The sequence below is a fragment of the Rhineura floridana genome, chromosome 18 (assembly GCF_030035675.1).
Source record: "Rhineura floridana isolate rRhiFlo1 chromosome 18, rRhiFlo1.hap2, whole genome shotgun sequence".
Taxonomy (NCBI): Eukaryota; Metazoa; Chordata; class Lepidosauria; order Squamata; family Rhineuridae; genus Rhineura; species Rhineura floridana.
Genome location: NC_084497.1, coordinates 9,530,048 through 9,546,416, shown reverse-complemented (window position 1 = coordinate 9,546,416; position 16,369 = coordinate 9,530,048). Strand labels below are relative to the sequence as shown.

General features: G+C 47.7%; 1 protein-coding gene and 1 pseudogene across 2 annotated transcripts in view; one reads left to right on the top strand and one right to left on the bottom strand.

Annotated features, from left to right (window-relative positions):
* The first annotated feature begins 7,610 nt into the window (after positions 1-7,610).
* Positions 7,611-16,369, top strand: part of SLC25A42 (solute carrier family 25 member 42) — a 42,411-nt gene continuing 33,652 nt past the window's right edge. The window contains exons 1-2 of one of the 2 annotated variants that reach the window (XM_061602169.1): positions 7,611-7,755; positions 8,536-8,600. In XM_061602169.1, the coding sequence (XP_061458153.1) occupies positions 8,584-8,600 (17 nt within the window). In that variant the 5' untranslated portion in view covers positions 7,611-7,755; positions 8,536-8,583. The remainder of the gene's footprint in view (positions 7,756-8,535; positions 8,601-16,369) is intronic. The other variant, XM_061602170.1, reaches the window with a different exon arrangement.
* LOC133372979 (5S ribosomal RNA) lies at positions 10,339-10,457 on the bottom strand (annotated as a pseudogene).

Here is a 16,369-nt window from a genome sequence, read left to right as displayed (position 1 = left end):
GTAAATGAAAAAATCCAACCTGATTCCAAGCCTCATTTCCTGTTGCTTCAAGTAGTCTTGCAAATGTAGGATAACTACCTCCACTCACAAATGCAACGTACCATTTTCTAAAATAGTATTGCTTTCTAGATTTCTTACGTGCCTTTCACCCCAAGTCCAACTGAGGGTTACAACAATGTAAAAATACAATATTAAAATCAGTTAAAGCAATTTACAATTGGAAGCATAGGTTGGGCCCTATTTATATATGCCCTTCTCAGGTGTCAAAGGCCAGGGTGAAAGGGGGTGCATCTTCAGCATATTATAAAAGCTGTACAGTGAAGGTGCCAGACACGCATCTGTGTGTGCGAGAGAATTCTGCAACTTAGGGGCTGCCCCAGAAAATACTACCCGGAAAACCTTCTGAATGGGGTTGAACTATCCTTTCTGCTGATCTTAACACCACAGAGAGTCTGTAGGGAAGGAGGTGTTTTAATCAGGTATTTGAGGCCTAAGTCATTTAGAGGTTTATAAATCGGGGATGTGTGTGATCATCAGGATGGTTTATTTGTATACTGCCTTTCCATAGTCATTATGCTCAGGATGGCTCGCAACATGAAAAAAGTTACATAAAATTCAAATAGGCAACCAGTGAGCTAAAAAAATGTCATTAAGAAATATAACTGAAACAATACCCTTATAGAATCATAGAATCCTAGAGTTGGAAGGGGCCTTGTAGGCCATCGAGTCCAACCCCCTGCTCACAGCAGGAAATCCACAGCTAGAGCATCTCCCGCAGATAGCTGTCCAGCCTCTGCTTGAAGACATCCAGCGAAGGGGATCCCACCACCTCCCTAGGCAGTCTGTTCCATTGCCGAACTGCCCTTACTGTCAAGAAGTTCCTTCTAATGTCCAATCTGAATCTACGCTCCTGCAACTTAAAACCATTACACCTAGTCCTACCCTCTGGGGTACCCTCATAATAAGGTCCAACAGCAAAAATAACTGACAAGCAGAATTAAATTTCAGCCACAGTCAGGATGGTGTCTCGCAACTTCAGGTTACAAGAATTTCAAAATACCACATTGAAAACAATTTAAAAACAACCTAAAATCCCAAAAGCTGCAGCTAGTGCAAAATGCGGCGGCAAGACTGCTCACCGGGGCAGGACATCACCAACGTGTCACCCCGCTGCTGAAAGAATTGCACTGGCTGCCTATTTGCTACAGGGCTAAGTTCAAGGTTCTAATCTTGGTGTACAAAGCCCTATACAGCTTGGGACAAGGATACCTGAAAGACCGTCTTACTCCTTATATGCCCAGTCGATCACTGCGCTCTGCAGGTGAGGGCCTTCTTCAGACACCATCTTATCAGGAGGTCTGTTCTGCACAACATAGGAAGCAGACCTTTGGTGTGGTGGCACCTATCCTGTGAGACTCCGTACCCTTAAATATTAGACAGGTGCCATCTCTGTTATCTTTTCAGTGCCTACTGAAGACCTTTCTCTTTCAATAAGCCTTTTAAGTAGAGGCATCTGCATCTGTGTTGGAATTTTTTAGATTTTTTAAAGATGCTTTGTTTTAATATGTTTTCATTTTTAAGATGTTTTAGAGTGTATTTAGTGTTTTTGTTTGCTGCCCTGGACTCCTAGGAGGGAGGACGGGATATTACATAAATAAAAATAGGGTGGATCGCTATTTTGCATGTCTTCATTGTCAGGCCAGGGTAAAGAGGTTACATCAGGTCTAAAGGGAAATCCTCACCAGTAATGCTGCATTTTGGACCAGTTGACATTTCCGAGTCATCTTCAAGGGCAGCCCTATGTAAAGCGCATTGCAGTAATCCAGTCTTCGCTGCCAGAAGCCAACTGCTGGCACAGACGGAGGGCACAGGGTGGGGTGAGAGACAACAACATCAACCCAACGCGAAGCTGGAAAGAGCCTGGAAGTGACCCAGGAAGTCTGTCTTCATTGGCTTGTTTGCTGGGGAACCCCTAACCTCCGGCGCCAGGGGAGGTTGGCCCATGAGGGCTATCCAGACACTGCCCGCTAACTCCGTCTGCCCTCAGCCAGCCCCCCACCTGCCTGCTGTGATGTTCCTATATTAATGTATATATGGTAAGTGTTGGTTGTTTAGAAGATACATGGTAAGTGGAGTGAAAGAGGAGGGGGAGTGAATGGGCAGTAGAATGCTAGATGATTGGCTGAGTGTTTAAAATGGCTGAACGTATAAAAGGAAGAGTGAGAGTGGAATCTGGGGGGAGAAGAGAAAGAGTGGGTTGTTTGGTGGGTTTGAGAGAGTGGGTTGCCAGGAGAGAGTGGAGAAGGAGGGAGGTGGAGTTTGGATTAGTATTGAGTAAAACCATATGCTTATGTGCCTTAAGAAGAAATCTTGTTAATCTTGTTAGCTTTGTTATCTGTAATAAATACTTAATTTGGTTTACCAAAGGCCTGATCCTTGGGTGGGGTTTCACAGACCAGAAGGGAGGGTAAGGTAATGACCAAGGCTGAAGGGGAATTGTAACAAATGGTGGCAGCGGTGAAGAGAATAACAATACCAGTATTCAGAGTCTCTGGGAATACTAGTATTGGGACATTACTGGTGGTTGCCTAGCAGGGGGATCTGTTGAGATCTGTGCTAGAGCGGGGAGAGAAACCATAAGAGAGAGCGGTCCGGACTGGTGGAGTCCCTGGTGGTGCCTAGTGACAGGCAGTAGCCACGCGCAGGTAGGAACCTGACAGGGAGAGCCAGGGAAGGGCGCCACACCTGCCTTCTTACCCGCACAGCAGCCAGGCCAGGCGGGGGCCCTGGCTGTCAGCCCCCTCCTGAATCTCAGCGCCCTGGCTGGGGCTGAAGCAAGATCTGAGGAGGATGGGATGTGAAGAGGCTCCCGTTCCAGAGCCTACATTCACTTCATGCCCCTTGCTGAGGGTCTCCCCTCCATTTCCCCCAGAATCCTCTGCAACATCAAGTTGGCCATTGGAGGTCTGGCCTGAGCCTGCAAGGCTCTCCTTACATCGGTCTGACTTTTCTGGCTATGCTTCCCTCTCCTCGCTCCACCACGTACCTCCTTGAGTTCTCCAGGATCCGCCAAGTCGCCGATGTCGTGGGATTCGCAATCTATGCTCAGGGGGCTGTCCGGCTTGACGTCTCTTTTGGGGACAAGCGGTGTCTTCCCACTCGGGGTCCTTCTGCACGTATCCTCAGAATCCCCAATATCCGTTTCAGGGAACTGCAGACAAAGAGGGAAAAGCACCATCAGAAGCAATTGGAGGTCAGGAGTAGAAGAGAAAAGGCAAGCACTTCTGCAACACAGACAGGTCTCTGCCCCAAGGAAGTTAAAATCAAACACTGACAATAGAGAAGGCAAGCGAGAGAGGGAAAGACACATCAGGATGAGACAGAAGACGGCGCAAAAGCACATAAGACACACAAATGCTGTTAGAGTGACATAATGTTTGAACATAGCCATACTCAGAATAGGCCCATTGAAATTAATGAGCATGACTGACTTTGGCCCATTAATCTCAATAGGTCTGCTCTGCACAGAACATGGCTGGATACAACCCACAGGATAAAGGAGATAATTCACAAGCCTTGTGGAAGAGGTGGGCTTCACAAAGGAGTGATCTGAACAAGAGAGAGAATTGTGATCTACTTGCTGGCTGCTCACCCAACAAGGCTTGAGGAGGTCTCAGCTGCAAAGTTAGATGGAATTCTGAACTGCCATCACAAACAGATTCCACATTGGTTCTATGATGCGGAATCTGTCCATTTCCTTGGAATCAACTTCCTCTTAGCATGCCCATTTAACACATCCCCCAAAAAAGGATAAGAGAACACATATATGCCTAACATTTTGGCTTGCTGATTTATATATATAGTTGCAATTTATAATTTTAAATTTTATTTATTTATTAAATTTATATGACCAGCAGAGCTGTGTATCTGTAATGGCTGGTACTCAGTGGGAGTGGGGCCAGAACAACAGAATCATAGAATAGTAGAGTTGGAATGACTCTATAAGGCCATCAGGCCCAACCCCCTGTTCATTGCAAGAATCAAACTTAAAGCATCCCCAACAGGTAGCTCTCTAGTGTTGGAGAGCCCACCACCACCCTTGGTCATTGGTCCCATTGTCCTACCACTCTGACAGTTAGGTTTTTCCTGATGTTGTGCTGAAATCTGGCTTCTTGCAACTTGAGCTCACTATTTCGTGTCATGCACTCTGGGACATCCTGGCCCTCCTCTCTGGGACAACCTTTTAACCATATCTTCTTCCAGTTTTCTCTTCTCAAGGTTAAACAGGCCCATTTTTTTTTCAGTCTCTCCTCATAGGGCTTTATTTCCAGTCCCCTGATCATTCTTATTGCCTTCCTCTGAGCCTGTTCCAGTTTGTCTGCATCCTTCTTCAAATGTGTCCGTAACTGGATGCAGTACTCAAGATGAGGCCTAGGTTGGTCTAGGTGACCTACAAGTACCCTCCTCTCCAACTCTTACTATTCGGGTGGTCGCCGGCCAGCTCCAGGCGCTTTTGGATGAAACCGATTATCTGGATCCGTTTCAATCCGGTTTTAGGTCCGGTTTTGGCACTGAAACAGCCTTGGTCGCCCTGTATGATGACCTTTGTCGGAAGAGTGACCCTGTTGAATCTCCTTGATCTCTCAGCGGCGTTTGATACCATCGACCATGGTATCCTTCTGGGGAGGCTCGCGGAACTGGGAGTTGGGGGCACTGCTTGGCAGTGGCTCTGCTCCTACTTGGCGGATCGTCGCCAGAAGGTAGTGTTTGGGGAACACTGCTCGACACCCTGGACTCTCCATTGTGGAGTCCCTCAGGGGTCGGTTCTGTCCCCCATGCTTTTTAACATCTACATGCAGCCTTTGGGTGCGGTCATCAGGAGTTTTGGAGTGCGTTGTCATCAGTACGCTGATGACACGCAGCTCTACTTCTCCTTTTCACCTTCTTCAGGTGAGGCTGTTGATGTGCTGAACCGTTGCTTGACCGCGATAATGGACTGGATGAGAGCTAATAAACTGAAACTCAATCCAGACAAGACCGAGGCACTGTTGGTGAGCCCTTTACCTCCCCATATGGTGGATGTTCATCCTGTTGTAGATGGGGTTACACTCCCCTTGAAGGAACAGGTTCGTAGTTTGGGGGTCCTTTTTGACCCTTCCTTGTCGCTTGAGGCTCAGGTGGCCTCGGTGGCACGGAATGCGTTTTACCATCTTCGTCTAGTAGCCCAACTACGCCCCTATCTGGACAGTGACGATCTCGCCTCAGTTGTTCACGCTCTGGTAACTTCTAGATTGGACTACTGTAATGCGCTCTATGTAGGGCTGCCCTTGAAGACTGTTCGGAAACTCCAGCTAGTGCAAAATGCGGCAGCCAGGCTGTTGACAAGGACCCATCGGTCTGCGCATATAACACCTGTCCTGGCCCGCCTGCACTGGCTACCCATCTGTTTCCGAGCTAGATTCAAGGTGCTGGTTTTGACCTATAAAGCCTTATACGGTGTGGGACCGCAATACCTTGTGGAACGCCTCTCCCGCTATGAACCTACCCGTCCACTTCGTTCAGTATCTAAGGCCCTCCTCCGGGTACCAACTCATCAGGAAGCCCGGAGGATTGTTGTTAGATCTAGGGCCTTTTCTGTGGTGGCCCCCGAACTCTGGAACAGCTTACCTGAGGAGATACGCCTGGCGCCTACGGTACTTTCTTTTAGGCGCCAGGTTAAGACCTGGCTATACTGCCAGGCATTTTAATGTTTAATGTTTTCATGTTTAACGTTGTTAGTTAACTTGCTGTTATGTGTTATTGATTTTATTATACTATGGTATTTTAATCCTGTTTGTACACCGCCCAGAGAGCTATTAGCTATGGGCGGTCTAAAAGTGAAACGAAATAAAATAAATAAATAATAATGTCAGGGTATAGGACAGGGAAAGAGATGAGAACAGAGGGTCTCGCCCTCAGCTCTGCGGAAAGAGCAACAGCTCAGCACCTATTGATGAGTTTCCTCTTCCAACAGGCTTTTTTACTGGAGATTTTTTATCCCAATGAATTTTTTTACATACAGTGCAGTGAAATGACTTATTGTTTATTATAATGTACAATCATTTAAAGTGCTTTCTTAATACACAATATTAACATCACACGTTTAAATAAAACATAAATACATCCAGAACTAAAAAGTGAGATATAACAAAGCAATGATTTGATGCCAATATTTATATTTCCTTCTCCCCAATTATTATTGGGTTGTAGCCAACTAGTCTTCTCAGAGCAGACGCATTGCGATTAATCTAACAGTTATGCCCATTAATTTCAATGGGTGTAGTCTGTAAAGGACTAACATTGGATACAACCTTTTATTAAATGTATCAGTCTCATTTTTGTGCACATAAATTTAAAATAATAATTGTTCTGAGCCCATGGTTCTGAAACCCACTTTGCCAGTGATTTAAAAAAGAAAAGAAAGGCTCACAATTTCAGTGCGGCACCTGGACGTGTTTCTTCGTCCAGATTTCATTCCAGCAAGGGGTAATATTAGAAAGGCTCACTTGCAGCTCATTTACCATAACTCATCTGTTGGGTGGGGGAGTTGAGGGTGCCTTGCCCACAGAGACAGCCATTGAGAAGCCTTGTCCAGAAAGATAGGTGGTTTTAGATGGCAGCAGAGATGACTTGCCAAATATAGGTATTTTTTACTAACCAAAATCTAAAGCTTGGGCAATGCAGATTACAGAGATTACCCTCGTAGACTTGTGTCACAAGAGAGCTCAAGGAATTGTTGCTGCAATATCTTAATTCCAGTGACTGTGTCCCCAATGAATGACTATACCTGTTCTGAGCCCGCGGTTCTGAAACCGACTTGGCCAGACAGTCAACTCAGTCTCTCTCTTTTAGTCAGAGCTATTTTATTAAACCAGAAAACACAAAGGTATACAGAAACGTCAAAGAAAGTGTGCAGTCTCTGGGGATGGTGAACTGAGGATGGTGATGATGGTGGAGAAGGTTGATGGCAGGTAATTATATTGTAGGATTGTTGAAGAGGTGGATTCAACGGAGGAGAGACAGTTTCCAGAAGAGGCAATTCTGGCAGAGGAATAACTTCTGAGACAGAGAGGTGAAAAGGAGTGTTGTCCTCCGGGGCTACTAGGCCTGCTGCTCGCTTCACTGATGACTGAAACAACTGAGGCAGGTTTTGGAGGGAAAACTAACTAACCAATTAAAGAGAGGGGCGATGTCACCTGACAGGAAGTTGCTGTAAGGCTGAGGGAGACAGACCTCTAGAGTTTCATAACTCTACCTAATAAATGCCTTGTTTAGCACAACAGGAGTTTTCCTATATACAATTCTAAACCCTGCGAAGGCAGCACAATAATAATATAATAATAATAATAATGGGATGCTAGGCACTCAGCCCACGCGCCTTCCCTGTCTTTCCTTATCTTGCCCCGCCCTTAATGGGCGTAGCCACCGGCCTCCGCCAAACCCCGCCCACGTCGTCTGGGCTTCCCTATTGCCTCTTTTTAACCCTCCACCTTCCTGAATCCCTGTCTCTTATTGGTGCAGCAGGCCTGCCACTCCCGCGAACATCAGAGCCCCCTCCTCTCTATGTCTCGCCTCGCTCCTCCCCTTGAACCGGGCGCCGCGCTGATTGGCCGCGAAGGGGGCGTAAGGGGCGCGGCCCCGCGGGACTCGCCCAGAGAGAGGCGAAGAGACAGCGACAGAAGCAGCTGGAGGAGCGAGCGCACCTGAGGGGAGGGGGTGAGTCCTCTGCATGGTCGTCGCGGCGGGGGGCGCGCATGCGCACTACGGAGGTGCTCCCCCCGCCTCACTTCGGAAAGGGGGGGTCAACAAAAACTGAGTCGGGTCCTTTAAAAACAGCAACAGCCACATGCAAACTGTGTGTCTGCAGTGTTGTTATGGGCTAATTTTTTTGGGGGGAGGGGGTATTGAAAACGTATTGCCCCCCCAAAAAATAGGTTTGGGGGTTTAAAATCTATTGCTGTCTGCTTCCCCCCATGTCTGAGGTTTAAACGCCATTTCCCCCTTGTCTCCCATACTTGAGGGGAGGGGAGTTCTTGCCCCCACGCCTCTTGGGGGGTTGGGAACCTATACCCCTTTCTGACATGGGGGGATGAAAAGGGGAATGCCCCCCAACCCTGAAAGCTGAGGTTAAAATAAGGGGGGTAATGGACCTCAATTGCTACCTGAAAGAAGGGGGGACCTAAAGGTGAATTGTTTCTGCTGCCATCCCCATGACTTTAGATGGTTAGTTTCTCCTCTCCCCCCCCCCCCTTTGGGACTGAGGTGAGACAAATGGGGGCATCAGCTATTTGGGATATGGAGGAGGCAAAAAGAAAACATATATGTACCGTCTCTGGAATGGCGGGGGCTCAACGGCCAATTATGCCCCCTAAGAGCTGTCATCCTCCCTTTTTGGAGGGTAGTTGTCAACCCCACTCACCACAACAACCCCCCAAGCTTGGAAGGATAAGAGTCTTCAAGGTAAATTGCCTCCCTCTTTTCTCCCTCGCCACTTAGGCTGCAAGGCAATCCATGTCTACTCAGAAGTAAGCTCCGTTGGGTTCAATGGGACTTACTCCCAGGTAAGTGTGTATGGGATTGCAGCCTGTTTTTCAAGCCCAAGTGCTTAGATTTTTTTGGGGGGGTCAGAAGTTAAGCTTCAGGCTAACAACCTCCTAATCTGACCTCCTTCCCCCCCAAAAAAAATCACATGGTGGAGAACTAAAGCTCCCCAGCCTAAAGGGGGAGGGGGAGATGGTTACTACTCCCCTTGCAACAGGTAGGGAGCTTCAGGGTTAATTGCCCCTACAGCTAATGATATGTCAACTTGACTTGAAGTGGGGGGATGGAGGGAAAAGTTAAATTCTGCTCCCCCCAGGCCACTGCATGGTTTGAAATGGGGAGGGGTTACTGCCCTTCAGAAGTGGGTGTATGTTAAAGGGTTAATTGTGTTTCCATTTTCAACTTGGGGGAGAGACTGCCGCTTAATTTCTTCCCTGGTTGAATGGAGAAAAAAGGGAAAAGGTGAATCTCCTCCCATATGAGAATTAGGGCGGTGGAGTGGGGGAAGACCAAAGTTTAATTTCCCACCTCTTTGCAGAGGGAAAAAAGCTAAATGCTAACTGGATTGAAAATAAGTGTGTGTATATATGTGTGAATTAAAGAGCAGATCTGGGACGGGCAGAACTACAGATTTTTTTTTTAAACTCCTTTGCAAGGGGCATGTAAAGTGGCTATCCCTCCACCCCCAACACTCGCTCCTTTTCATGGACTTATTTATTTATTTATTTATTTATTTTATTTATTTTATAAACCGCCCTTAGCCAAAGGCTCCCTGGGCGGTGTACAACATAAAATGATACAATAAATCAACAATCACAAAATATAAAATACAAATATATAACAACAATAAAATAAATTATTGGACTTGGAGGAATCGCCTCCCTATAGCCTGGAAGGTGGGCAGTGGGTGACTCATCATGGTGGGGGGTGGGAGGGACATTCTCCTCCAAAGGACAAAGGGTGGTGGTGGTGGGGATCTTTTTCATATGTGGGGAGGAAGTAAAAAAGTGTATTAGCTTTCTTCTCCCCACTCATTTCTCTCCCCCACCCCACCAGCAAGCCACGCCCCCAATTTATTTATTTAAAGGCTTTCTAAGCCACCTTAGAAACCCTCTTAAGGCATCCAACAGTCAATATTCAATATACATATAACAAGCTTCAACACAAAATACCGAAGCCTCTGCCTGGCAACTCCCGCCCTTGGCATGGAGATTGATGCAGCTTTTGGAGAGAAGGGTGTGTGTGTTTAGCAATAATAATAATTATTATATACGAGTATTATTCCAAAAGTGTTCTTTTAAATAGCTCAGCACTTTCCTTACACCATTATGTCCTCACCTGAAGGTAGAGAGCTCTGTGGCTGACTTAAGGATTTGAACCAGGCTCTCCTCCATCCGAGATGATGCTTCATACGACTGGAATAATGGGGCTTGCTCTTCCTTGAGTTGCAGGCAAAATAGGGGGATTCACACCTGTGGCCCTCCAGTGGTTGTTGGAGCTTGGTCAGGGATGGTGATGATGGAGTGGTAGTGCAGGAACATCTGGAGGACCACAGATGTTTCACATCCTTGTTCTCCTTTCCAAAATGTCTTGGGAGTGTGTACTGAAGACCTAGTTGCGATCCTTATGTCTGTTGTTGTTGTTGTATGCCCTCAAGTCGATTACAACTTATGGCAACCCTGTTTATCTTTTTGGGTATATTCATAGGGTTTTCATGATAAGAGGTATTCAGAGGCAGTTTACCATTGCCTTCCTGTAAGCTGATGGCACCTGGTATTCCCAGGCAGTCTCCCATCCAAGTACTAACCAGGCCTGACCCTGCTTACTTTCTGAGATCAGACGAGATTGGGCGTGTTCAGGGTAGTATAGCAGTAGGCTTATGTCTGTTATACAGTAGGGCCCCGCTTACCGGCGCTTCGCATTCCGGCGTTCCGCTAATGCGGCGGCGGGAAATTCCCCATTTTAAAGCCGTTTTTGCGGTTTTGTGACATTTTCGCGCGACGTGCCCCATTATAATCAAAGGGGTTCTGCTTTATGGCGATTTCTGCTTTACGGCGGGGGCCTCGTCCCTAACCCGCCGTATAAGCGGGGCCCTACTGTAGTGTGATTAAGGGCTCCTCTGGGCAGGGCTGTGGAGTTGGAGTCGTGGAGTCGGAAGCAATTTTGGGTGGAGTCAGAGTCGGTAGAAATGTACCGACTCTGGCTTCAAAATAAAATTTGATTGACAAATTTTTAAAAATATAAATTCATAATGTCAAAGAAGCTTCCCATGAAGTCAGCTGTATTTGAGCAATTCACCATAACTCAGGATGGAAAACATTTTGTGTGTCAGTGTATGACACAGGACCCAGATGCAGATAAACGCTGTGATGCCAAGATCAGCGCATATTCAGGCAGCGATAAAAATGCTCCTATGAGAGCTTCCAATTTAAAAAGACATTTACAGCCCTTCCCAGGGCTGTGGAGTTGGAAGCAATTTTGGGTGGAGTCGGAGTCGGACAGCAGAAAAATAGAGGAGTCGGAGTCAAAGGTTTGGCGTACCGACTCCACAGCCCTGCCTCCGGGGGTCCTTTTTATTGTGCATTCATGATGATTTGAGGGTTGATTTGATTGAGAGGGTTGTGGCGCAGCTATTGCAAGTACACTTGGATGAAATAGATTATCATGACCCACTCCAGTCTGGGTTCAGGACTGGTTATGGGACTGAATCGGCCTTGGTCGCCTTCATGGATGACCTTTATTGGGAAAAGGACAGGGGGAGTGTGACCCTGTTAGTCTTGATCTCTCAGCGGCTTTTGATATCATCGACCATGGTATCTTTCTGGGCCAACTTAGTGAGATGGAGGCACTGTTTTACAGTGGTTCCGATCCTATCTCCAGGGTTGTTTTCAGAGAATAGCACTGGCCGATTGTATTTTGGCCCCCTGGCAGTTGTGCTGTGGGGTGCAGCATGGTACCATCTTGTCCCCTATGCTGTTTAACATCTATATGAAGCCCTTGGGAGCCATCATCAAGAGATACGGGATGAGGCGTCTGCAGTACGCTGATGATAACCACCTCTATTTCTTGGTAACATCTGAATTGGGGGAGGCTGTGCAAGCCCTGGACCGCTGCCTGGACTCGGTGGTGGGCTGGATGAGGGCCAATAAACTGACTGAATCCTAGGAAGGCAGAGGCGCTGTGGGTTGGTAGTTCCCTAGTTTGGATAATTGGTCAATTGCCTGCCTTGAATGGGGTCATATTCCCTCTGGAAGAGCAGATCCGTAGTCTGGGGGTGCTCCTGGATCCATCTTTGTTGCTAGAGGCTCAGGTGACTTCAGTGGCTAGGAGTGCCTTTTACCAGCTTCGGCTGGTGAGACAGCTGTGGCCGTTTCTGGACCAGGATTGCCTGACCACTGTTGTCCATGCACTGGTAACCTTCAGGCTGGATTACTGTAATGCGCTCTATGTGGGGCTGCCCTTGAGGTTGGTCTGGAAGATGCAGCTGGTGCAAAACATGGTGGCGCATCTGCTCACTGGGGCAGTGTTACCCCACTGCTGAAAGAATTACACTGGCTGCCAATTAGCTACAGGGCTAAGTTCAAGGCGCTGGTTTTTGTGTATACAACAGCCCTATACAGCTTGGGACCAGGATACCTGAAATATTGTCTCACCCCTAATATACCCAGCTGATCACTGCACTCTGCAGGTGCGAGCCTCTTGCAGATACCATCATATCAGAGGTCCGTTCTGCACAACATAGGAAACGGACCTTTAGTGTGGCGGCACCGACCCTTTGGAATTCCCTCCCCTTAAATATTAGACAGGCACCATCTCTGTTGTCTTTTCGGCGCCTCCTTCAACAAGCCGTGTAAATAGATACCTTATCCCAGTCTGCATCTGGATTGCAATTTTTTCCAGATGTTTTATTTTTAAGATGTTTTTATAGCTTTTTTGTCTGTTTGGTGCACTTAGCTCCTTTTGGCAAGAAGGGCAGGATATAAAATTAATAAATAGGAGTAAGAATAAATAATAAATGGTGATGATGATGATAATATAGCGCAAGAGCATCTCTCTGGATGGCAGTAATGCAGTAACATTAGGGAAGCATCGCAGAACAACTAGTAAAGTGGGATGATACATGGACGGTCCAGTATAGATCTATCACTATTATAGCAACCGTGACATGTTGGAGGCTACAACTGCAAAAACCCACCAGCCTCAAGTTGCCCTCTCGTGGGAAAACTATATGTTACTTTCCCCCAGCAGAGTTGGAAGTAGAATCTCTGGCCGTGACTATTGGGTTCGATGAGAATTGTGGTCCAAAATATTTCGAGGGCGCCAGGTTGGCAAAGGCGGATCTCCCTCAATTCAGGTAGAACTGGAGCCGAGGAATTAGCATTATTTACTGTAACAACCTCTGTAAGTTCTTTTTATTTTTAGGGTCAATAGTTGTTGACTGTTACAGAGATTCTGATGGCTGATGAAGATTTTGTATAGCAGTTTACAAGAATTGCTGTAAATTGCTTCCTTCCTTTAAGTACCCGGAGGGCTTTTTTAAAATGCCTGTGTGTTTTCTTTCAATTGTGTGCATATAGTTTTGGATTTTTTTAAAAAAAAGAACACCATATGTGAATCTTGAAAAGTCTTCTGTTTTTGAAATCGTGTCCCTGTGCTGACATGATCTGAAGCAGCTTTTCCTGGACCTCGTGCCTTCCAGATGTTGGCGACTGCCAAATGGCTGTGTCCTGGCTGGGGCTGATGGGAACTGAGGTTGAAAACATCTGGAGAAGCAGTCTTTCCCCTCTTCTCCAGTGATTTGAAGATTGTGGCCATGCCCCTGCCACGTCAGTCTTCTCCGGGCTGAACATGTCCTGTTCCTTCAACCTTGCCTCTCCAACTTCTTTTCTGTACCTGAATTTGGTGTACCCAGAGAAGACAGTTATCTTGAGGCTTGCCCGGTTGAGCCTCCCAGCTGGGCAAGAATTTGAATCCATAAGAACCCCAGGTCTGGTATCTTATAGAATCATAGAATAGTAGAGTTGGAAGGGGCCTATAAGGCCAGCCAGTCCAACCTCCTGCTCAGTGCAGGAATCCAAATCAAAGCATTCCCGACAGATGGCTGTCCAGCTGCCTCTTGAAGGCCTCCATCTTCTCAAAAGGGACCATCCAGCTGCTTGTGGGGAGCTGGCAAGTGGGGTGCGTCAGCTGAAACCTTTTCCCCGTTGGCTGTCTTTCAGCGTCTGGCATTCAAGAGATTCGCTGCCTCTGGGGCTGGAGGCTTCATTAAGCTGTCATGAAGCTGCTGGTTTTAACCTGCCTGTTTGCAGTGGAGCCTGGTTCATCGGGGCACATGGGCTGTTGCCCACCAATGTCTGTCTGCCTTCAGCCTGCTCCCACCCCACCTGCCTGCCTGCCTCCTTACTTACATCCAGGGCTGTGGAGTCGGAGTCGGGAGCAATTTTGGGAGGAGTCAGAGTCGGTAGAAATGTACTGACTCCAAATTCCAAATAAATTTTGATTGACAAGAAGCAATTTTGGGTGGAGTCAGAGTCGGAGTCGGACAGTAGAAAAATAGAGGAGTCGGAGTGGAAGGTTTGGCGTACCGTCTCCACAGCCCTGCTTACATTTAGTCTAGGGGATGGCACAGGCAGTAATGTGGTAACATTAGGGTAGCTTCTTCCTCCTTGATCTCTGTGTTGTCATTATAGAACTCTGTAGGGAGGAAGATGGAAGCAAAACTAGAATGGGCTCCCCATACTTCTGTACGGGCTGCCTGCCTTCCGCCCCGCCACTTCCAATGGGCTTCAGCTGCCTCTTTGTGGTCCTCTGTTGGCTTGTCTGTAATGTGATGCAAAGACGCTGGAAGAGCTGTAGGGTTTGGACCAAAGGTCCAGCCACTCTCTCTGACAGCGGCCAGCCAGGTGCCTTCAGAAAGCTCACGGCCCAGGTTGCGACCCACTTGTGAAGCAGCCCTATCCTTGTCATTGATCCGTCTTGTCCTGTCAGAGTAAACAGGCGCCTGCCCTCCAGGGTGTTGGCCAGAGTTCTCCACTACCAGAGGTCCTTTTCCCCTGGAGCCTTGAACCTGGGGCCTTCTGCGTGCAAAGCATGCGCTCTGATCCTAAGCTGTGGCAGTTTGTCCTTGACACATCATACTCTAAGGTAGACTGCCCTTGAACACAGAAGCTCTGTTTATCGTATCATGGCAGATAGTTATAGAGGAGCCTGTCCTCCGTCAGTTTGTCCAGTTCTCTTCTAAAACTGTGCATAGATGATCTAAGCCAGCCTTTCTCAACCTGGTGCCCTCAAGATGTTGTTGGCTTCCAGTGACCATCCTCCCTGACCATTGCCCATGCTGGCTCAGGACCGTAGCTCTGTAGCGGAGCGTATGCTTTGTATGTAGAATCTCCCAGATTCAATCCTTGGTGTCCCTAGATAGGGCTGGGAAAAGCTCCTGGTCGAAACCCCCAAGAGCTGCTGCCGGTCAGTGTAGACAACACTGAGCTACTTGGACCGACTTGGTATAAGGCGACTTCCTAGGTGTTGGGAGTCCAACAGCACACCGTGCTGGAGGTGGGGAAGGCTAGTATAGACTCCATACTGGCTGGCAGCGGCTCGCCAGGCTTTCAGGCAAGGGTCTTCCACAGCCCTGCCTCGAGACTGACCCTTGGACCTTCTGCATGAAAATTGTGGGCCCTTCCCTCACTAGCCTGCAAGGTGCTTGACAACTCCCCTTGTCTTTCTCCCTTGAAACATGAAGGCTTTATATAGCTGCTGGGGCACATTTACCTTGATAAGATGCAAGCCAGTGTGGTGTAGTGGTTAAGGTGTTGGACTACAACCTGGGAGACCAGGGTTCGAATTCCCACATAGCCATGAAGCTCACTGGGTGACCTTGGGCCAGTCACTGCCTCTCAGCCTCATGAAAACCCTATTGATAGGGTCGCCATAAGTTGGAACCGACTTGAAGGCAGTACATTTACATTTACATTAACCCTAGACAAATTCTCTCGGGGCTCAGCGGACCTCTGTAAGTGGCCCGTGTCTTGCAAATACAATACATGCACAGCCTGTAAGGCTGCCTTCTGGAGCAGGTGTGGGGAACCTGTTGGGTCCTGCAGATGTTATTGGACTCTCTGCACCAATCCGCCCCTCCCAGCATAGCCAGTGATGACGGGAGTTGTAGGTCGGCAACGCTTGGAGGGCCACAGGTCCCCCACAACATTTCTAGAGTTATGAGCTACCTAACCCAGCCCTGCGAATGCTGGAAGCGGACACCAGGCTTGTCTCTAGCATTGAAGATAGAAGAGGCGTCCTGCCCGATTCAGGTTTACAGATGCTCATTCAGCTGATTATAGAATCATAGAATAGTAGAGTTGGAAGGGGCCTATAAGGCCATCTAGTCCAACCCCCTGCTTAATGCAGCAATCCAAATCAAAGCATTCCCGACAGATGGCTGTCCAGCTGCCTCTTGAATGCCTCCAGAGTCAGAGAGCCCACTACCTCTCTAGGTAATTCGTTCCATTGTCGTATGGCTCTAACAGTTAGGAAGTTTTTCCTGATGTCCAGTCGAAACCTGGCTTCCTGCAACTTGATCCCATTATTCTGCGTCCTGCACTCTGGGATGACCGAGAAGAAATCCCGGCCCTCCTCTATGTGACAACCTTTCATGTACTTGAAGAGTGCTATCATATCTCCCCTCAGTCTTCCCTTCTCCAGGCTAAACAGGCCCAGTTCTTTCGGTCTCTCCTCATAGGGCTTTGTTTCCAGTCCCCTGATCATATTTGTTGCCCTCCTCCGAACCCAT